The sequence below is a fragment of the Canis aureus genome, chromosome 5 (genome assembly GCF_053574225.1).
Source record: "Canis aureus isolate CA01 chromosome 5, VMU_Caureus_v.1.0, whole genome shotgun sequence".
NCBI classification, from domain to species: domain Eukaryota; kingdom Metazoa; phylum Chordata; class Mammalia; order Carnivora; family Canidae; genus Canis; species Canis aureus.
In genome coordinates this window covers 86,057,331-86,077,509 of record NC_135615.1, presented here as the reverse complement: position 1 = coordinate 86,077,509, position 20,179 = coordinate 86,057,331, and the positions used below count along the sequence as shown (strand labels likewise).

At 62.2% G+C, this 20,179-nt stretch overlaps 1 protein-coding gene across 7 annotated transcripts in view; it reads right to left on the bottom strand.

The window, feature by feature from the left end:
• The window catches only part of CASZ1 (castor zinc finger 1), a 141,041-nt gene that overhangs the window by 33,604 nt on the left and 87,258 nt on the right, over positions 1-20,179 (bottom strand). For 5 of the 7 annotated variants that reach the window (XM_077899669.1, XM_077899670.1, XM_077899672.1 and 2 more), the window contains exon 4: positions 17,308-17,346. In XM_077899669.1, the coding sequence (XP_077755795.1) occupies positions 17,308-17,323 (16 nt within the window). In that variant the 5' untranslated portion in view covers positions 17,324-17,346. Of the gene's footprint in view, positions 1-17,307; positions 17,347-17,794; positions 17,952-20,179 lie in introns of those variants that run through there. The other 2 variants (XM_077899667.1, XM_077899673.1) reach the window with 1 other exon arrangement.

The window sequence follows — 20,179 nt, the reverse complement described above, 5'->3', positions numbered from 1 at the left end:
TGGGAGGCGTCCCTGGCCCCGGTGAGCCCGACCCTCGGCAGAGCAGAAGCGCGCCTCCGTGGCCTTGGGGGCAGCAGCCAGACAGCACCCCTGCAGTAGCCGGGCCACCCCAGCCCGCGGTGGGGACCCAAGGGGAGCCCACCCTCCCCTTCTTCTGTGTTCAGATCCCCACCCCACCCCCCAAACTGTCATTAAAATAACAAGTTTCTGTTACAATCTAAACATTCCCACATCGCATAAAGGGTTATATTACACCCGAGTCACTCCCGGGCCCGTGTTTGCACAGAAAAGCTCACGGCAGGTCCCCCCTCCTGACGAAGTGACTTATTAAAGTTTAAACAGTAATTAACAGAACAATAAAAATAAAGGGATGTTTGGGGAGTCATAGCGCACACAGGGTTTTTGGCAGTGCCAGCAGTTTTTCAGTGCCCTATGCTGGCAGCAAACTGCGACTGTGAAGCCAGGGGGGACGGAGGACGGGCAGGGACTGGGCCAGGCGGCTTCAGGCCCAAAGGGTGAGGAAGCACGGGGCGCAGGGGGGACCCCCGGAGATGCGGGGCGGGTGCAGGGCGGCAGGAGGCACCGCCCGGTGGCTGAGGCTCTGTGGGCCTGAGCACTTCCGAGAGCCCAGCCCCAGATGGGGGAGCGCCGTGGGCATCACCAGGCCTGCCGTTTGGGATTCCTGGGCCTGGCCCGCAGTTCCCGCCCCCCCAGCTTCTCCCCCGGATCCTGTGCTGGGGCACCTGGCACCCCTGGCTGCTGCGCCCACCACAGGGACTCGGGGAAGACAGTTCCCTCTGCCCGCTGTGGCGGGGCTACCAGCCAGCCCCAGCATGCCAGGCCCCACCTCAAGGGAGGAAGCAGGGAGCCAGGGAGGGACCCCACTGGTGGGGCTGCTCATCACACGGGGCCTGGGGAGCCAGGCCTGGAGCGCGGGTCCAGGGCCGAGCCGGTCATCCTTCACACCGTCTGGTTCTCCCCGCACAGGCTCAGGCACCTGACTGCAGGGGATGGCGGAGGCCGGGGACAGCGGAGGCCCGGGATGAGCCCGGGAGGAGGACAGGCTCCACCGGCCCCAAGAGCCTGGGGGGCCGAGGAGGAAGGGACAGCATCTTCAGTTCAGGTTCTTCCCACCAGGGCAGGGCAAAGGGCCAACTTGGGGACAGTGAGGGCCGTGAGAGCACTCCTCCCCTCTACCTCCTGCCACCTCAACCTGCGCAGGCCCTCCTGGGGATGCAAGTTCTCCTGTCACCTCTCTCCACCTCAGTGTCTGGCATCAGTGGCCTGGACCAGCTTGGAGCCCAGAAACCAGCCCCTGGCCCGGGGAGGGCAGCCCCTCGGGGGCCCCGGCACAGGCTCCCAGGCTGGTTCTCCACATCACAGCTGCAGGGGGTGATGTGAGCAGCTGCAAGCCACACGTGGAGGTGAGGCGCTGGGCCGGGGCCAGACACGCTCTCCAGCCCCGTGTCTCCTGGGATCTGGTTCCTGGGCAGCTGCCAGGCACACAGGGAAGGGACTCTGGCTCTGGTGCCCAGCCATGCCCCTGCCTTTCACCACACTCCTGCAGGCACAGCCCGGGGAGTACTGGCCCACGCGACCTCAGTGCCGCCTGGCTCTAGGCACTGGGGACGGCCCTGAAGATGTGGAGCAGAGCTCCCTTCCCCCTCTTTCCTGGGCAGAGTTCTTTGGGGCTCCACCCCCTGCCCCAAGATGAGTGACTCACAGTGCCAAGAGAGTGGAGGGCCAGGCAGATTCAGCTGAACAAGGGGGCAGGTGATGCTTCCTTGGGGAGCCAGACTGGAAGGAGGTCAGGGGCTCAACCCTCCTGCAGCTGGAGGAGGCCCCCTGAGTCACCCAGTGCCAAAGCTGGGGTGGGGGTGCGGAGACACACTCAGGGTTAGGATAAGGACTGACGGGAGGAGGGCAGGTGGGGACAGCAGGCCCCTAACAGGTGTGCTCTAACGTGGGCAAACTGCTGCTCGTCCTAGAACCCTCCACCTTCTCCCCTGTCCCGGGGGCGTGGCAAGGAGCTCTTGCTGGACTAGGAGCTCCCAAGGGTGGCAGCGATCAGGGCACATGTCCTAGATTTGCAAAGAACTTTAGAGCTGGAGGGGAGCTGAGGCCCAGGACGTTGGGAGACTCGAAGCCCAAGTCACTAAGGCATCAGGACCAGACACATCCGGAGCCTCAGCTCCCACCGGGGCCCCCTCGTGACCAGATCAAACTGCCAATTTATGCTTCAAAGGGGAACTTTCTGTAGCCCGTTGGCCCCAAACCCCACAAGGGTTCCCTGCTGGAAAAGCTTCAACCCCACACTGGCCCATCTAGGCAAGGACCCCAAAGGGCTCTAAAGCACGCTTCCAGGGTACAGGGCCTGAAACTGAGGCTCCCACTGCTGGAGGGTCTGTGGCCCAGCTCACCCGCTTGAAAGGGGCAGGACGTGTGGGTGGGTGACTACACGAGGGAGAGGGTGTGGGATGCAGGGCAGGAGTGCGCGTATTGGGAGGGAGGGGACGTTCCTTTTGCAGAGATTGAGACTCCCAGGACTTGTGAGTTGTGCTGCGAAGGGGCAAGCAGGGCAGACCAGCATTCTGGGATTCAGAGGAAGGGTCTGGACAAGAGACAGCCCCAGGAGGGAAGGCGAGGATGGCAGCAGGTGGCAGAGGGATGCCCTGCCGGACGCTGCCACCCCACCCTCCCTACGGCCCATCTCCACAATCCCCTTGCTAAGGCCGCCAACGACACGAGGGGACTAATTTAGGAGTATTTTTGAAACTGTGGCCCTGGTGGAGGGGTTTAGCAGTTGTCAGCCATCTGGAGTAAGGAATTACTGTCACCTCCCTGATCCTATAGCCCTAAACCCAAAGCTGGTTACCCGCTGGAGGGGGAGGCAGCAGGTGGGTGGGGCGGGGCCCCCTCCCAGGGAGGTGCCCACAGGCCCAGAAGCCCCTCCCTTGCCCTAGGAGGGGGCCTGCGGCTGGGGAGGGGGGCCCGGGAGCCCAGGGTCTTCTGTGCTCTGTGCCCACTCGGGCTCCCCCGCCCGCTCACGCACGCTCACTCTCTGGGCCGCGCCGGCTCGCGCAGGGGCCGTCAGGTAAATTAGATCTGAAAGCTGACAATTTCTGACCATATTTCCTTGATTATTTCAAACAAATGCACAGCAGCCGCTGTAAGGAGATTAAAGTGACATAAACGTCCCGAGTGGGAGGGGGGAGGGCAGAGGATTCAGGTCACCCCCATCCGTCCCCCGCCTGACAGACGCTATATCGCTATCCAATCCAATAAAAAATCCCCCCCTTTTGCTTTAATTAATTTTACAGCTAGCTTGCTTAATTACTTTCAATCAAAATCCTCCTGCCATCGCAAAATTAGAGATGGTTGAGCTCCATTAGCCTAAATTCTTCATTTCCATATAGAAAAGAGGCTGTCTGCATCGCCAGCCTGGGCCCCTGGCAGGACAGACGCCCGTCTGCCCGCCCGCTGCCAGCCTGCTCGCTCCTGGCCCACGCTCCGTGGCTGTCTCTGGCCTGTGCATTCCCCCGTCCTGCTCCACCACTGCTCCTGGGGGCACACGCCCCCTGACTCACGGGGGCCTGCGGAGCCAGAGCCAGGCTGGACGACCCGGACCAGGACCCGCTGCTCCTGGCTGGAGGAATGGCCCATCCTGGGACCTGGCGTTCTTGCTCAGGGGCCCCTGCTGCTCCCCTGGGGAGCCTGGTCCCCTGGCCGCCCAGGCCCCCCCGAGCCCCGAGCAGACAGTTCTGGTCCTCTGCCTCACCCCTCCTCAGCAAGCAGGGCTCCTAGGGACACGGGAATCCTTCCAGCCTGGCACTCAGGCCCCGGCCAGTGCAGACCCCCAGAACCCACATCACCCGGGTCCCCTCTCTGCTGTTGCCTGGGCTGAGAGCCTGCGCGCTGAGTGGCTCCAGGGCCAGCTGTCTGGATGGTGCTGACGGGCAACGCGGCAGCCCCCACAGACCCTGGTGTTCTCCAGGGGGCCCCACGTGGGCCCCTCCTCGTCCTCTCATGTCCCTGGTTCCCAGCCTGCAACAGCTGCTCCTCCACCCCCAGCCCGGGGTCGGGTGGGTGGCGGCTCTGGGCTCCGTCCACATCCTGTGCCTGCGCCGGCTCTCTTCTCCTCCTCTCCACCTGCCTCCTCCTCGCAGCCCCCAACCCCAACTCCGGAAGCTCCACTTCACGTTTTCCACGCTACAGCCCCGAGTGTCACCACAGGGTCCGGCCCAACCTGGGCTCCAGCTGATTAAGGATCTGCAACAGGATGTGGGGATTACAGGAAAACCTGGCTCCGGATCTACAGGGGCAGGGGGCCAAGTCCTGGCCCTGGGACTCCCCTCCCCTCCCCTCCCACTGCTGCCTGCCACCTCCCTCTCAGCTGCCAGGGGCCCAGGGAGGCTGAGCCTCAGGGTCCTTACCAGGGTCTTGGCTGGACTCTGACAAGTGAATGACACTGGGTGGCATCGGGGGACCCAGCCCATTCTGGCAGAAGGGCAGGATCAGGGTGCAGCGGGGAAGGGGAGTTATGGCTGAAGTCTACCCTGGACCCTTTAATGGGGACAGGAAGCTAACCTGGTCCTCCCCGGGACTGGACCGGATGGAGGCTGGGCGTCCTGGGGCTGACCTGTGGGCAAAGGCAGAGCCAGGTGGGGCAGGCCTGGAGAGGCCCTCCTAGGCAGCAGGCCTTACCCAAAGGCCCAAAGGCTGTGGGTGTGAGGCCAGCTCGGGTGGGGCAGGGAATCGGAACCTGGACCTCCAGAGCCTGGCTTCCCGGGCGTCAGGGGCCCAGCGCTCTGTCTACTGGTGCCTCACTGGTCTTGCTCTCAGGGTCGGCCCACTTTCTCCTCTTCTGGGGCCCAGGTGAGGTTCTCAAACACATCCCCAGGAGCTATTGGCAGACACTTCCCGGGGTCCCGCTGGCCCTAGGGACTCGGGGAGCATGGTTTCAGGTGTCAGACGGCCCAAGTCTACTGGGGAAGACACACCAGCACCACTGAAGGCACAGGAGGGAGGCCAGCTGTGAGTTCCGGAAGGGCCTCCCGGAGGCCAGCAGGTGCAGGAGGTAAAGAGGGGTAGCAAGCAGAGGCACAGACGCGCCAGGCCCCAGCCGGGCTCCGCGGCTCCAGCTCCGGCTCCCGCTGCAGCGCGGCCCTCCACGCCAGTCGGCAAGCTCTCTCCTGCCCCCCTCTTGAGTGAGTCATCGGCAGAGGTGCCTCGCAGGAGGAACAGTGGGAGCGGCCCACTCCTCAGTGCCACTTGCTGACTTCCTGGCTGCTCTCCTCCCACAGGGACAGGGCTGAGCCGCGTTCCTGCTCGGCCCCTAAGCACGGTGCCTGGCACAGATGGGCCAACCGTAGAAGGGCGTCCAGAAGAGCAAGTCCTGGGCCAGTTACCCAGACCCTGAAGGGGCACGGCCCTGGGGGACTGGCAGAGCTCACTGCCCATCTCTGGCCTGCCAGCCAGCACCTGTGGAACAGAGACCTGGCCACCCCCCTGGGCCCTCCCCTGCCCCCAGCGTCCTTCAGAGATCCCAGGCAAAATTTCCTTTCCTCCTGGAAGCCCTTTGAGATCACCACACTCTGTAGGGTCCCTTCCTCCTCGTGCTCGGCCGATGCCCTGCCCCATGTGGCAGCACTTCTGTAAGAACTTGTTTAATTACCCTCTATCTCCCTGGACCGCGGGATCTGTAGGACGGGACTACTGCTTTAGCAGAGCGCCTGACCCAAATAAATATTTACTGAATGAATACAGAAAACTAAGTGCTTCTCAAGTTCATTAGGGGAAGAGCTGGGATCGGGGGCGTGGCGGGACTGCCACACCAGGCAAGCCCCACGAGCTCTAGGAATCTCTCCTCCCTGGGCAGCTGAGGCTGAAGCCCCCAGGGCCCCGGCCCTCTCGAGCCTCAGGCTCACCTCCAAATGCCCTTCACAGGGCTCTGCCTGGAGAACAAAAGAGGCCCCAGTTGTTCCAACATTTCTCTGGGAGAGGAACAACTGTTGCCAGCCAGGCCCCCTCGGAACAAATCCAGCAACTGTTTGCACTGCAGGCTGTGCGCTCCCTCCACCTCCTGTCTCTGTCCCGAAAAGGAGAAAAGGAAATTGAGAAAAGTTGGGGCAAAATCCCATCCCGAGCCCTGCGCCGCCCTACGGCCCCTCGAGTCTGGAGAGGTCATGAACACAAGAGGGCACGGGGACAGCCACCTGCCACTGCAAACAACTGGGACAGCCACAGCCAAGGGTGAGGCCGTGACATCAGGACCCAAAAAAAGGAGAAGGGAGTACAGGCTGTGGGGAGAGATCAAAGCCAGGGAGGGGCTGTGTGTGGGGGGGGGCGGGAGATCTGGCCCGAAGTGGAAGGAGAGCGGGGGTGAGGGCCAGGGAGGCCGACTGGAGGCTCCCGGAGGCCAGGCCAAATGGGGGAGGCAGGAGGCTTCTGTGGGGCAGTGGCTACAACGGGGGGCGGAGAGGAGGGAAGGAGAAGTTGACTGGGGAAGAGGGAGAGAGGTCTATTAAAAACCTCTCAGTGCATAACACAAAATGTCAGGGTTTATAGCTTCATTCTTGGCATTGCCGGGACCGAGAACCCAGCACAGAAATGTCACCGCTTGTCATGTTTAATCACCTGCTGTTTGTTAACACCTTCCCTGCAAGGAGCCTGTCTCAATCTGCCCCTGGGCCCCCAAGGGACCCGGAAACAGAAAACATCCCCGTCTCCATCCCTGTGCTCCTGGTGCTGCCCCGGGGTCCCCAGGGAGGAGCCCCATCCACCACCCATCTGCAGGCCTCCCAGGACCCCAGAGCGATCCTTCCCGTCAGAAAGGCCAGGGAAAGGGGCCCATGCGGTGTGAGCAAGAGGCTCACCCTCTGGTTCGGCCGGGTGCTCCCAGGCTGCCTATTTGCCTCCTGCCCCTTCCACCTGCCTTTCTAGGGCCGGCTGGCTGGCTGTCCCTTCTGTCCAACCCGCCTCACTCCCTGACCGGGGGGCCGGGGGTGAGAGGCGGCGAACACAGGCCGGCCCGCCCAGAGCCCCAGCGCCTGGCATTCACCAGTCTGCTTGAACAGCATCCGCCATACAACACGGAACATTCCACTGTCCTCGGAGCTACAGCCCAGGATCACAGCATCTGCGGTGCCGGCTTGGCGCGCTCTTGGGAGCATGCTTTCCTGAGTTGTTCAGGCTAGATAGACTCCGTCCTACTGCCCCATAATTCCTTCCTCTGGGGTGTATGGGGGGTAGGTGTGCGGTCGGAGGGTGGAAGAGGCCACTCAAGCTGCCTCAGTCGGCCCAAGGACACCTGGCTGCTCCCTGCTTGTGAAAGCAGTGAGGTCAACACCTGCGAAGGGAGCTGGGGCCTCTCTGGGATGACACCTGCTACACCCCATACGGCCCCCAGGTTCAAACCCCACACAGGGACAGCTGTCTGTAAAGTAGCAAGTTCATCCTTGACGGTTCCCAAGGGGGGCCCATCACTTCTAGAAGCGATGAAGGCCAGTGGTGATATTCACCCCCTAGCTGGGGCCTCCCGTGACCCCGGGAACCATCCCGACCTTCCCCTCTGGCGCAGTCTCTGCTTGCACGGAAACACATCTGACACACATGTGTCCACCACCCTGACTCCTAGGAGAAAGCCCATTCACTTAGACTTTCTTCCTGAGGGGCCCTGTGTTCTGAAGGGCCCGCTCATTTCCATTTCACCAAAGAGACAAGTCCGAATGTTTTCCGACTCTCCTTCCACCCTTCCGGCCAACAGAAGGGATTACTCCCATTCTCAGGAGATAGGCAGTAACCAGGGCCTCTAGGGGAGGCTTCCTCCAAAATGCTGCGAATGCAAACTGCATGAACTAGTGCATTTCACTTGGCAGGAAGGCCCGGGATGTGTCCACATGTCACAGGTGGGAGACAGGTGGGACCCAGAGATGTTTGGGGAAGGGGGCCAGACTGCACGGTAAACGTCCTGGGCTGGGCTACCAGGGGAAGGGTCCTCCAGAAAGCCCGTTTTCCCCATGGGAGGCAGCCCTACCCCCTGCACTTGGGAACATACTCATCATTGTCCCCGGGACTCCTGCTTCCCCACCTGTGAAACAGGACAATTCCCTGTCTTTCTCTCAGGGAACTGAGGACGAGAAATGGGATATTAAATGTGGCACGCTCTGCATCTCTCAGAAGGCAGGCAGGTAGTAGGTAAGCTCACAGGTGCAGTGGCATCCTCGCCATAGGGGGAAGGACTCAGCCATAAAGGGGCGGGGTGTGGAGGTGGGTGCACAGGTGCAAGTCCTCTCCTATGTCCAGCAGAGGTTTCCCGGCAGTGCCTTGTCCTGCCTGGGCAGGTGCGTGTCACACCCCCCGGAGTTCACGTGCACCTAGCTGAATGCAGCAGCTCATGAAGCTGGGTGTTTTAGGTGGAGCCAATTGTCACCCACCCATCCTGGACAGAGAATATTCTGGTCCACGGGCTCTCCAGGACCCCAAGGGAGGCACTGTGTCAACCAGCCCATCCACCTGCCTCCAGAACTGAGGTGTTCACGGGACATGGGTCTTTCCGGTCCTGGGCAAATCAGGGCGACTGGTCGCCATGCTGGTGACTATGCAGTGTGATGGCTGGAAAGTGCTCCTGAAGCTCTGTTTTCTTGCCTGTCAAGAGCGCATGTCCTTGACACCCAAGACGTGCTCCTGGGTGAACGACCACACAGGGCCTTCTTATGCATCAGGGACATCAGACGAGCCTCTCCACCTGGGGGGTTTGAAAAGCTGCCCCCATTACGGACAGGGACCTTGAACACACATGGAATGCGTCCCTCAACTCAGCAGGCCATGGTGGAGCCCAAGAGGAGTGGGGACCTGACCTGAGGTTTGGGGGAGCTCCCGGTCTAGACCCATTCTGCCCAAGCCTCTGGGATTTATCAGATGAGCACGGCTTCCCAACAAGGCCCCATGCTACAAGCCTTCCATTAATTTACTACTCGATGGGAAATTACTCCTCACCCAGGAATATAAGTTTTCATCTTTTTTTAAGTTAGATTCTTAAAGCAATTAGCAAGGCATCTGGCGATGACCTCACCGCCGTGGCTGGGCCCTGAGGGGCAGAAGGGCCGCCCTGAAGCTGCACAGATCCCTGGCTCCAGGCCCATGAGGGCAGTTCGGGGAGAGCAGGGAGCCCCTAGACACCGGTCCTGGGTCCTGGGAGGGACGTGGGGGTGGGGGGCACACGGAAGTCTCTGATATTTGCTGTTTGCGGGAGACGGCCTTTCCAGCACCACCTGCCCATGAAGCTCCTGGTGGCAATTGCCGAAAAGCCTCGGCAGCTGGGGCCATGGGCACATTTTCTATTTTTAATTGTTCGATAGGAATATTAACTCATCTAGGACCGCTCCCAAGACACACTTCCCAGCCAGAGGGTTTCCCCCATTTCCCAGACCTTCCTCTCTTTCCCTCTCTCGAGTCAGAAATCAACTTCAAAATTAGTAACTGGAGACATAGACCTCGGTGATTTTGCAAAGATCAGAGTACTGGAGAGAAAATAAAGCAGACACCCCTCACCCCGAGGCCCCGGGACAGACCTCTGCTCCCCTCCCCGAGCTGCTGACCCAAGCACACGTGGGCACCGCCACTGCTGCCACAGCCCCACTTTTCCTGGCTGAGGAAGACTCGCAGCCTCTCTCGTTCCCCTTGGTCAGCCCCACTGACCGTCTGCTCACTCGTCAATCTCGAGGGCCACCCAGAGGGGCTGGGGACACTGAGGAGGCCCCTAGGGAAGGAGGCACGTGTCCCAGGGCCCAGACGGGCCTGGCAAGAGGCTGACTCTCCTTTTCGCTTCCATCTCCGAAAGGAAGGGAGGGCTGGGTCTCTATGGAGCCCAGAGGAGAACCTGCCAGCAGCTCCTCTGTGGGAGCAACACCAAGGGCTCCCGGCCCAGTCCACCAGCAGCACAGTCACACACCCCAGCCCGAGCCAAGTGTCACTTGAGCTTGAGACGGACCACACTGCCGGGAAGAAAGTGTTAGGGACGAACCCAAACCCTTCGGTCCCGTCACCCCATATCCTGGGAGGCCCCCCAACAGCACGGGACCACTTGGTCTCCTCTCCCCTACGTGCCCTTGGCCCCCCTGCCCTGCTCTTCCTTCTCAAGGTCATGGGGCTGTCCACACCAGGAATATTTACTCACCAGACTGGCCCTGTTAGCAGCACTCACCACAAATATGCTTTCTGATAAAGTTGGCAGAAAAAAAGTTCTAGGGCTCAAAACAATGTCAGAAATCATCCCCCACCCCCAGCAAGCGAGGGTGAGGTGAGGCCTGCAACCAGGCTGCACAGCCAGCCGGGAAGAGTCCTGGGGGAGGCTTTTGTCACTCTCACGGTTCTCCTTCCTGTTTTACTTCCCAACATACAGCCTGTTGCCAGGGCACCGGGGGCTGGGATGGTTCTGAGCGGGTACTGGGGCTCGGCCCCCACGAGGCGCAGCCTAGAAGCAAGGGCACGGGGGGGGGGGGGGGGGGGCAGGCCTCTGCCTCCCCCAGCCAGGAGCCTCCTGGGAGCCTCCGGAGGACAAGGCCGGCGGCCTCTTACCTCTGCTTCTCCCCGGGCCGTCTCACCTCACTGAGCCCCCTTCCCACCCACCCGCCCTCCCTCGGTGCACATGGGCTTTAATGTTTTTATTACCTGTTTGACTCGCTGCCTTATTGCTTCTCCCCTTAATGGGGCCGTAACCGTGGAAACGAGGAATAAACGGCCACCAGAAAATGAGATGATTAAACAGGTCACCCTGGCAAAACAAACTCAGCCAAGGAACCTCTGGGGTGGGAGGGGAGGCTCCCCCCTCCCCCAGCAGGACCAAAAGGCTTGGACCAGGCCGCCCTGCATCCCCGTCTTTAGAACTGGGGCAGGTACTCGGGGGGCGCCCCCTGCTGGGGAGTGGGGGCACCTGGCTGACCCCTCCCCAAGGCAGCCTGCCTGGCTTGCTCCAGAGTCTCCGGCTCTGGAGTCTCTGGCTGCTGCCCGCCAACACAGAGGTGACAACGGGGGCCGCAGACAGGCACATGGGGACGGAGACGTGTGAGAGCCCCGGCCTACTCCTCTCCTCTCTCATGCAGCTCCCCCCCACCCCGAGGTCATGGAGAAAGCCCTGAAGAAAAGGCCTACGCTGGCCAAGCTCAACTCAAGAGGGTTTCCTCTGGGAACCCCTGGTCTCCCGAGACACAGAAATGTGCCCATCCCCTGTGTCTCCCTGCTCCCCGGAAGCCAGCAGTGCCCTCCTCTCAGGCCAGGAGGCAGCAGGGACGCAGGGCCCTCTTGGCCTTCAGAGGAGTCTCCGCAGCCTGGAGCCCAGGGCACTGGCTGAGGCTGTAGGGCCAGAAGCAGCCGCAGGAGGCAGCCCACGGAAGCTCCAAGGACCCCAGCCAGCTCAGGAACGGCCCAAACACTGTGCTAGGGGACAGAGGCCCAAAGTCTCAGCAACGCGGGGGGCGGGGGGCTCCTCCTGCCACTGGGTCTACCTAGCCGGAGGGACCCTGGGACTCGGAGCAGGACCTGGAGAGGACGGATGGCCAAGCTGCAGAGAGATCTGCTGGCGGGGAGATGGAGACGGGCAGGGGAGGAAGTAGAGTCCCAGACCACCCTGGCCCCCGCCCTCTGGTCCCCCACAGGTCGCAGGGGGCTGCAGGTGCCAAAGACTCTCCCAGGCCCAAGCCATGGTCACAGTCAGCAGCTACTGTGGCCCCATCTAACCACACAACGGCTGTCTTTAGCCCTGGGCCCCCTTCATGTCATCCCTAATCCCAGCCCCACTCCTTCCTGTAAACCAGGCTATAGAGAGCTCTCAAGGAGCTAAAACCCAGGTCCCCAGGGAATCGGCCAGCGTTTCCTGCCTGCTTCCTTCTGCCCCCACTAAGAAGCTGGGAGGCACTTGGCGAAGAGGCACATCAATCAATCAACTGCGCCAGCACTAACAGTGGGAAGGCACGAGACCAGCCCCGTACCCAGTGCCAGGAGGAGCCGTCCACACAGAGCGACTGTAACGGAGCAGGAGGAGCAGCAGAGCAAAGTTCTTTCCTGGCCTTGACCTTCTGGGGGCCTGGGTACAGAAGTCTGAGTGCCACCCCGACACACCACTGCCGTGGGCCCAACCAGATCCTCTGAGATGCAGGCCCCCAGCCAGCCCCTTATCTCCTATCTCTTTCCAGGGCCAACTGGGTAGGAGGCTTTAAAGAGGAGGGGCCAGGTAGGTTGGAGGGCCAGGCTGTAGGGAGCCGGGTGGTCCGGATGGAAAGGGCAGAAAGCTGTGGTTGCAGGATGGGAAGCAGGAGTGCGCCTGGGTGGGGGTGGGGGTGGGGGTGGAGAGGATGATAAGGCAGCAGGGAGAAAGGCCACCTGGAAGTCCACAAGGTGCTGGGGGTGCGGAGAACACCTGGCTGCCTATCTCCTGTCCCATTACTTCCCATCCTTTATCAAGTTCAAAGGCCACTCCTTCAGAGAGCACCCTGAGCTCCCCACCCTGCGCTCCTCGGCCTGGCCCGGCCCGGCCCGTGTGACAGAGGAACACACCTGCCTCCCTCCACCAGGCAGGTCCTGGAGACCAGAGAAGGCCCCAGTGGCTGCGGCTTCACCACGGCAGCAACTCCAGCAGGTGCTCCCTCAGGCCTTCTGAATCCCTAGCTTCACCATCCGCAGGGGGCCTCTTCTGGGACAGGGAACACTATGTCCGGACCAAAGTGGGCTGTGAGGATGTCAGGCTGCCCTGAGGCAGCCAGAGGGGTGAATGCTGGACCACCAAGTGGCCGATTTCCACCACCCCTGGAAGGAAAGACGCCGGCCTTCTCCTTCTCCTCCTCCCCTGCTGTACCGTGGCCCGGTGACCCCAGAACAGCAGCTGCCCGCCTTGGGGACCCACAGGCTGGAATTACTACAGAGCAAACTTCCTTCTTGCCCCCCAAAGATGAGGAGAGGGAGGAGGAGATGTGGCAGACGCCAGGGGGTCAAGGTTTAAAGCCCAACTCAGACAGGAGCAGCCTTGTGGGCCCTGGGGCTGGAGAGAAATGGCCCGACCCCTGTAAGCAGGCGGGCCAGCCAGAGGAGCCTGGTGGTGGGCCAGCCCCACTAACCTGGCGGGGTTGGGGCAGGGGAGCCCGAGCCTGGACTCTTCCCAGCCCCACCCGATCCCCAGCCCAGGGACTTGAGCCAGGGGCAGCAGCTCTAATGAGGAGATGCTGCTGCGTGACTCAGCCCTCCAAAGGTGTCTCCATTTATTTTATTTTTCCATCATAAAAACCCAAGCTGCAAGTCAGCCAGATTCCCTGGCCGTGGGGGCTGGGCGAGCAGTGGCAGGACGGCCAGGCCACACAGGGTCTCGGTGGCCCCCGGGCCCTTCTCGGAGAGGACAGCCAAGATCTCTCCTCCAGGGAGAGAGGGCCTGGGGTGGGCCCTCTAGGAATCCTTCCAGAGCCGCCCTTGCTGCCTCTGGCTCCTGTTGCAAGAGAACGGCTACGCCAGGGCTTTGTACCCTGGATTGCGCTCTAACGTCTCACGACTAGGACCACGGCTGGTTCAAGGGCCGCGTCGCAGCCCAGAGACGCCTGTCTGCAATGCCTTCTTCCAGAGAGGAGGCCCAAGCCGTGTGCTTCTGTCCTCGTCCACTCCCCCGCCCCCAGAGCTGCCTCGCGGAAGCTCCGCGGCACAATGGAGTTGGGAGCCGAGCCGGGGAGCAAGAGGCCTGAGAGGTCCTCTGATGCTCGGGGCCCCACCAACGTCACAGCCAGCCTGTGTGAATGGTACCAGGAAGCCGGCTACTTCCGAGACAGCCCGTCTGTCCTTGGCTCTGACTGCTCCTTCCTGCCAAGATGGCACCTACCCCTCGGCAGACTGGCAAAACCGGTGCCCAACCTGACTGCAGGGACCGGCCCAGCGCAGACTGGTCGAGTGGGTGTATCTGGCCAAGTAAAGGCTTGAGGAAGGAACATCAAGGACAACCTGCTGGGGCTTCCTGCACAGCTGAGGCCAGGGCTGGGGTGCAACAGTGGGGGCGCGGGTGTCCATGCACGATGCCTGGGGCTCCCGGCCCTCCTCCCGCTAACCTCCCCTTGACACCATGGTGACCCAGTGGACAGTGTCACCCCTCTCGGCTCTCTGTCCGTGGCCATCCCCTTGAACTGGCTCACTTGCGCCTTGGCCCCTGACCTGCAGGGGCCTCACTGATGGACAGGTCAGCCCTGGGCAGCCCCTCCTCTCCTCCACCTGCTCTCCCTGGGGACAGCGGGGCAGTCACAACCAGACCCTAAGAACCAAGGGCAAGTTCCTTCTCAAAGCTCCACTGCTGCTTCAGGCCTCCAGTCCTGCCAGGGTCCAGCGGGAGCCTAGGGAGGGGTGGGGGCGCGCACCTAATCCTGGGGAGCTTCCCAACTGTGGGATGGATTTACCTGTGTCTGAAAGCTCCCTCCCTCTCCCCTCCCCTGCCCGGCTCCCTCCCCCAGGGAAATCACTCTAAAAGGGCCTAATGGAACTATGTCCTCCTCTCTTCCTCTCTCTCCTCCCTCCCTCCTCTCTTTCCCTTTCCTTTTTTTTTTATTAGCATTTGTGGAATTTATTCCCAAACTCTCCTAATCTTCCGTACACAACCATTTGATTTGCATAACCCAACCCCCTCTCATAAAAACTGGCTGCTAGTTTAATTAAAAAATGTAAATTTGCTGTCATCTCGGGGCCTGGTGAATTAGGACGACATCGGCATTTTTTATTGCTAAAGACGTCCAGATTGATCCAGCCCTTGGCTGAACTATGGAGGGGGAACAAGGGTCCACATGGCCCCTGAGGGTCCTGGGGTCCTGCCGTCCCTCCTGAGAAGCCCAGGTTCTCCAGCACTGAATGGCTTCTGGACGGGGTGCTTCAGGACCCAGACCTGTCCCAGGCGGGAGAGGACGTTGACCCCTGATCCCACGCTTACAGGGCCCCTGGCGCCCAGCAACCTCTATGGGGCTAGTGTCTCCACACTGCGCTGTATTGTGCCAGAGAAGCTCTCGGGGAAGCTGTCCCGGGTCCCCCGAGAACAGAGCCCCTCACAGCACCAGCGCGGAGCCCTGCTAGCCACGAGCCCTTCGGCCGCAGCCGGGGCCAGAAGCACACCCCAGGCACTGAGGGTGCGCCCCAAGATGGGCTCAGAGGGGATCTCAGAGTGCCCACCTGCTTCCCTTTTTTTGTGAAGAGGGAAAAAAGTGCTTTTCTTTGGAAGTTCTGAAATTAAGTGAAACTTCCAAATTCAGAGAAAAGGCTGAGCTGGTAGCAGCAGATGACTCCTCCAGGAAGAGTGTGAGCTAGGACACCTCGAGCTCCGCCCACTGACAGGCCAGAGCTTGGGGCTCGGGGGCTTCGGGGAGAGCCCTGCTCCCTCGGGAAGGGGACCTGTCCACCTCAGTGGCTCCTCCAGAGCCTAACCCTGGGGCGCTGGAGCAGTCCGTCTCCCTCAGCCCCGGAGACGCTCTAGAAGGTTCTGCCTCCCACAGGCCCAGGAGCCTCTCTCTGGTCGGGGACATCCTCCAGGAGGGCTCTGGGGTCATGTGCCCCCAGCAGACGGGGAGGGACTGTTGGTGTAAGGCAGGGGGACAGACGCCAGCTCCAGCTGGCACCCAGGTTACAAGGAGGAAGACGAGGAGGGCCCGCCTGCCAGCTGAGTAATGCCTGGGCCCGCGGTGCCCGCCCACAAGCAGAGCCCAGGCTGGGCAGGGGGTGGTGCAGGGCGCCTGGCCCATCTCTAAGGCCTGCTCCCGGGCTGGGTTGGGCGGGGGCCCTTCTTCTGAAGAAAGGGGGTGGGGCCCGGGGGCAGGAGGCGATGAAACACCTGATTACGGTGGGAGTGGGGGTGGGCGTGCGCGGAGGCCAGGGAGGAGTGGGGGCAGCAGTGGCCTTACAGACCTTCACCGCTTTGCCCAGCAGGGGGTGTCACACCTTTCCTGGGCACACAGGCCCCAAGGACCTCCACATCACAGTACCTGAGATCACACCTGCTGGACACGGACAAAACTCGGAGCCACCGCCCCTGCCCGCACACACGCACCCACTTCCCAAAGCTGACCACCGTGTCACCCACCCTGGGCCCCCCAGTACTGCCTCCCTCCTGCTCTCTCTGCCCACTCCCCTTTGACCTCAGAAGGTCAAATGTCAGCTCATGGGTCCCAAGGGGCAACGCCATGAACTTGGGCCCTTTACAAACAACAACCCTGACAGCCACCTATTCTTCTCTAAATGAGACAGGAGGGTTCAGAGATCAGCGTCAATGAATTATCAGTCTGTTTACTACGGACTTCTTTCAAAAAACATTTAGAAAGAAGGCAGTGGCTTTTGTCAGGCCAGGATCTGAGGGTCCTGGTCAAACTGTGGTTTCAAGAGAGAGGGCTAATTGAAAGCCTGAGGCGCTTATGGTAAACCTCACTCTGGGCTCCGGTTGGAACCCCAGATGGGAAGAAAAGAAAAGCACTGAAAAAATTAGATTAAAACCAATGAAAACACCAAAATATCAGGATAAACTGCCCCAAGCCAGCACCGTGCTACCTGGGAGCCTAGTCTCTGTGCCATACTAGGCCCCCCCAAAACCCACAGTTCAAATTCAGTAGTTTGTCTAGTGTACCCCTTGTGTGTGGGGGGAGCTACAAAAGGGGAGGGGAGAGAGTCCTGGGCCCCTCACTTTGAACTGATAACAGCCGCCTCATCCCACGGATTCTCAGGTGAAAAATACTCATTAGCCATAATAAGCAGCTTGATCATCCGACACAGCCTTGTCCCAAATAAATTAAATTCCTTTACCTTGAGACAGTCGCCCCGAAACCAGACTAACCACCTTTCCCAACAGGACGCTGCTTTCAAAAACTAAACCACCCCCCACTAAAAAAATAAAAACACACACCCCAGAGCCTGACACACAGAGATCTTTGCCGGAGAAAAACACACACACACACACACTCACACACACACAAAACACGGAGCCATTCAAAAAACGCGGAGAACAAAAACCCCCACAAAAAACCCCTAAATCCTCTCTCTGGGTGCCCCCCAGCTCCCTCTCCCCTCGGTTCTTTCATAATGACAAGCATCAAATTAGTCACAGTCACTAAGCAAGTAACAAATAATAACAATAATATCATCAGAAGCCTCGCAATCCAGAAACCAGGGCGAGAAGCGCAGCGGGCGCCGGACCCTCTCCAGGCCAGCCCCCACCCCTGCTCAGCTGCTACCTCATTGGGCTAAAAATACTAACTTCCGTAAAAGAACCGAAAGAAAAGTGAAAGAGCCTCCCCTGGTTCCCACCGCCGGTACCTGTACCAAGATCCATGCTCCTCTCTTTGGTCCCAAACTCTTCGAGGAACGCCAAAAACAGAAGGGGAAAGAAAAAAAAAACATCTGTTTAGTGTCTCGTGGGGCCCCCGCCGCCCCCCCGCCCCCGCGGCCCGCCGCCCGCCCCCCCCTCCCCGCGGGCGCCGGAGCGGTCCCCGGACCCGGCGCGGGGCAGCGGCCCGGGCAGAGCCCAAGTTTCTGCCGCCCGCCCGGCCGCCCGCCCCCGCCGCTCTCGCGCTCCGGCATCGCGCGCTCCGCAGCTCCGCTTCGCTCTCCACTTTACTAAACTAAAAGAGAAACTATTTATAGACGCGGCCCGGGTCGGGGGTCCGGGCGGCCGGGCCGAGGGGCGCCCCCGCCCGCGCCCCGCGCCCCCCGCGCCCCCGCCCCCGCCCGCGCCCCCCGCCCGCGCCCGGCCGAGCCCCGCGGCGGCGCCCCCTGCCCTCCCCCGCCCCAGCGCCGCACTCACCATAGTCGGAGAGTCGAAAGCCGAATTCACTTAAATAATCAACTTTCATAATACTTAATTAATGCCTAATTGCAACTGATTACTCCCCGAATAACAAGTTGTTTTAAAGCCCTGATGTCATTGCTCCTGACGGTAACACTCAGGGTAACAGTTTGGCAGGAGGGAGCGGGCGGGCGGGAGGGCCGGGGGCGCTGCCAGGCGCCGAGGTGATTGGCAGGGCGGCCGCGGCGCCGCCTCCTCCGGGCCCCGCGCGCCGCCCCGGCAGGTGAAAGAGCAGCGCGCGGCCCGCCCGTGCCCGCCCGTGCGCGCCCCCGCCCCGCCCCGCCGCGCCCGCCCCCGCCGCCCGCGCCCGCGCCCCCGCCGCGCCCCCGCCGCCAGAGTGAATGGGCGCGCGCTCGCCCGCCGCCGCGCCCCCGCCCGCGCCCCCGCCGCCGCCCCCACGCGGACGCGCGGCCCCGCCGCCCCCGCCCGGCGGCCCGCCTCATTGGCCCAGCGACGCCCCAAACCTCAGACTTCGGGAGGGGGAGGCGGGGCCTCGGCGCGGGCCGGGCGGCGCGGGGGGGGGGGCGGGCGGCGCTCGGGTCCCCGCGCCCACTCCGGCGGCCGCCCGCCACCAGCCGCGCGCTCCCCACCCGCCCTGCCCCGCGCGCTCCCCCCGCGCCCCTGCCCCGCGCACTCCCGCGCTCCCCCGTCCCTGCCCCGCGCCCCTCGCGCGCTCCTGCTCTCCCTCCCGCGCTCCCCCTCCCCCGCGTGCTCCCGCGCCCCTCCCAACCCCCCCGCGCGCTCCCGCGCTCCCCCCTTGCCCCGCGCGCCCCCCCGCGCGCTCCCGTGCCCTCCCAACCCCACCCCCCCCGCGCGCTCCCGTGCCCTCCCAACCCCACCCCCCGCGCGCTCCCGCTCTCCCCCCTTGCCCCGCGCGCTCCCTCCCGCGCGTCCCCCGCGTGCTCCCGTGCCCTCTCCCAACCCCACCCCCCCCCCGCGCGCTCCCGCGCTCCCCCACTCCCCTGCCCCGCGCGCTCCCCCCACACACCCGCGCGTGGACTCGCTCCCTCTCCGCGCCCCTGCCCCGCGCGCTCCCGCGCTCCGGGTGCTGGCTGGCCCCCGGGCTCCCCGCGCACAGGGCCGGGCAAACTTTTCCGCGAGGGCGGGCGCAGGGGTGAGCGCCGAGGGGCCGTGCCTGCTGGGTCGCGCGCCCTGAGGACTCTGGGCCATCCAGGGGCTCGTGTTTCCCCTCCTCGCTGACTCTGACGGTGGGGGCAGTGGCGAGGCTGCTCGGTGCCCAGGAGTTAAAGCTGCCAGAGATGGGGGGTGGGGTGGGGGGGGCTTGGGGGGCAGGCGGGACAGGACACACGCGTGGGCCTCCCAGAGCCCTGCACCACCCGCTGCAGGCTGCAGGACAGCCAGGACCCCTGGCTTCCACTTTGCCTTGAAAAGCACTCGGGTGTCCTCCCAGACCCCGGCTGCCCCGGGCCAACCCAGACCCCCTTGCACATCCCTGCTCTCCGCTAGGGCTTCTCTCCCCTTCCTCTGCCCCAAAGGTCAGCCCCCTGGCCCCACAGTGGGGTCGGGAGGGGCGTCCAGCACCTCCTTGTTCCCCCACTCCACTGGGCAGCCTTTACTCGGGTCACCCCACACAGACTCAGGCCAGCACCTGCCTTGGCTCCCTCTGCCCTCCTGCCCCTGCAGGCCTCAATAAGGAGCTTGGCCCCAGCGTCCTGCCACCTGCCCCTCCGACAGGGGTCACGGTCTGCCAGTCCCTCTCTGGACCAGAGCTCCTGTGCGCTTTCCTAGGCCCTGCTCTTTCCCCCAGAGAAAGCACTCTGGTGGGTCTCTCTGTCCCCAGATGTCCCGGCTCTGGCCAGATGTGTTGAAATTCCTTTATTTTCATGATCCAAGTTACCCATTGGACTTGGAGGGCCTCCAGGAAGGAGGCGGCCAGGTGAGCAGGAGCGTAGACAGCTCTGCTAGCCCAGTACCTAGGTCTCACTGTCACTAGCTCTCCCTGTGTCCCTTGGGTGCCAGCGCTGGGCTCTGCTCTCCTCCTGGTTCAGGGAAGGCCACACTGCCTCCAGGTAGGGGAGGGGAAAAGACCCTGGGTTTTCTCTGATCTTTGGGCAGGATTCAGCAAAATGGCACTGGCTTATTTTTGCAATATTTCTGTTTTGCAAAGGGAGAGGCCCAAGGAAAACTTGGGACAAAAAAGTCAGAGAATAATCTTAGTCTATTCTTTCTCCCACTTTCACCTTACTTTTGTTCTTCATCTTTTTTTTCTTCTTTTTTGTTGTTGTTCCAAATGGCCCAACAGAGAGGAGATTAGCATCCCTTCCCTATCTGCCCTCCCCGGTGCCTTCTTGGAGAGACCCCTTTGCCTCTCCACAGGCAGCC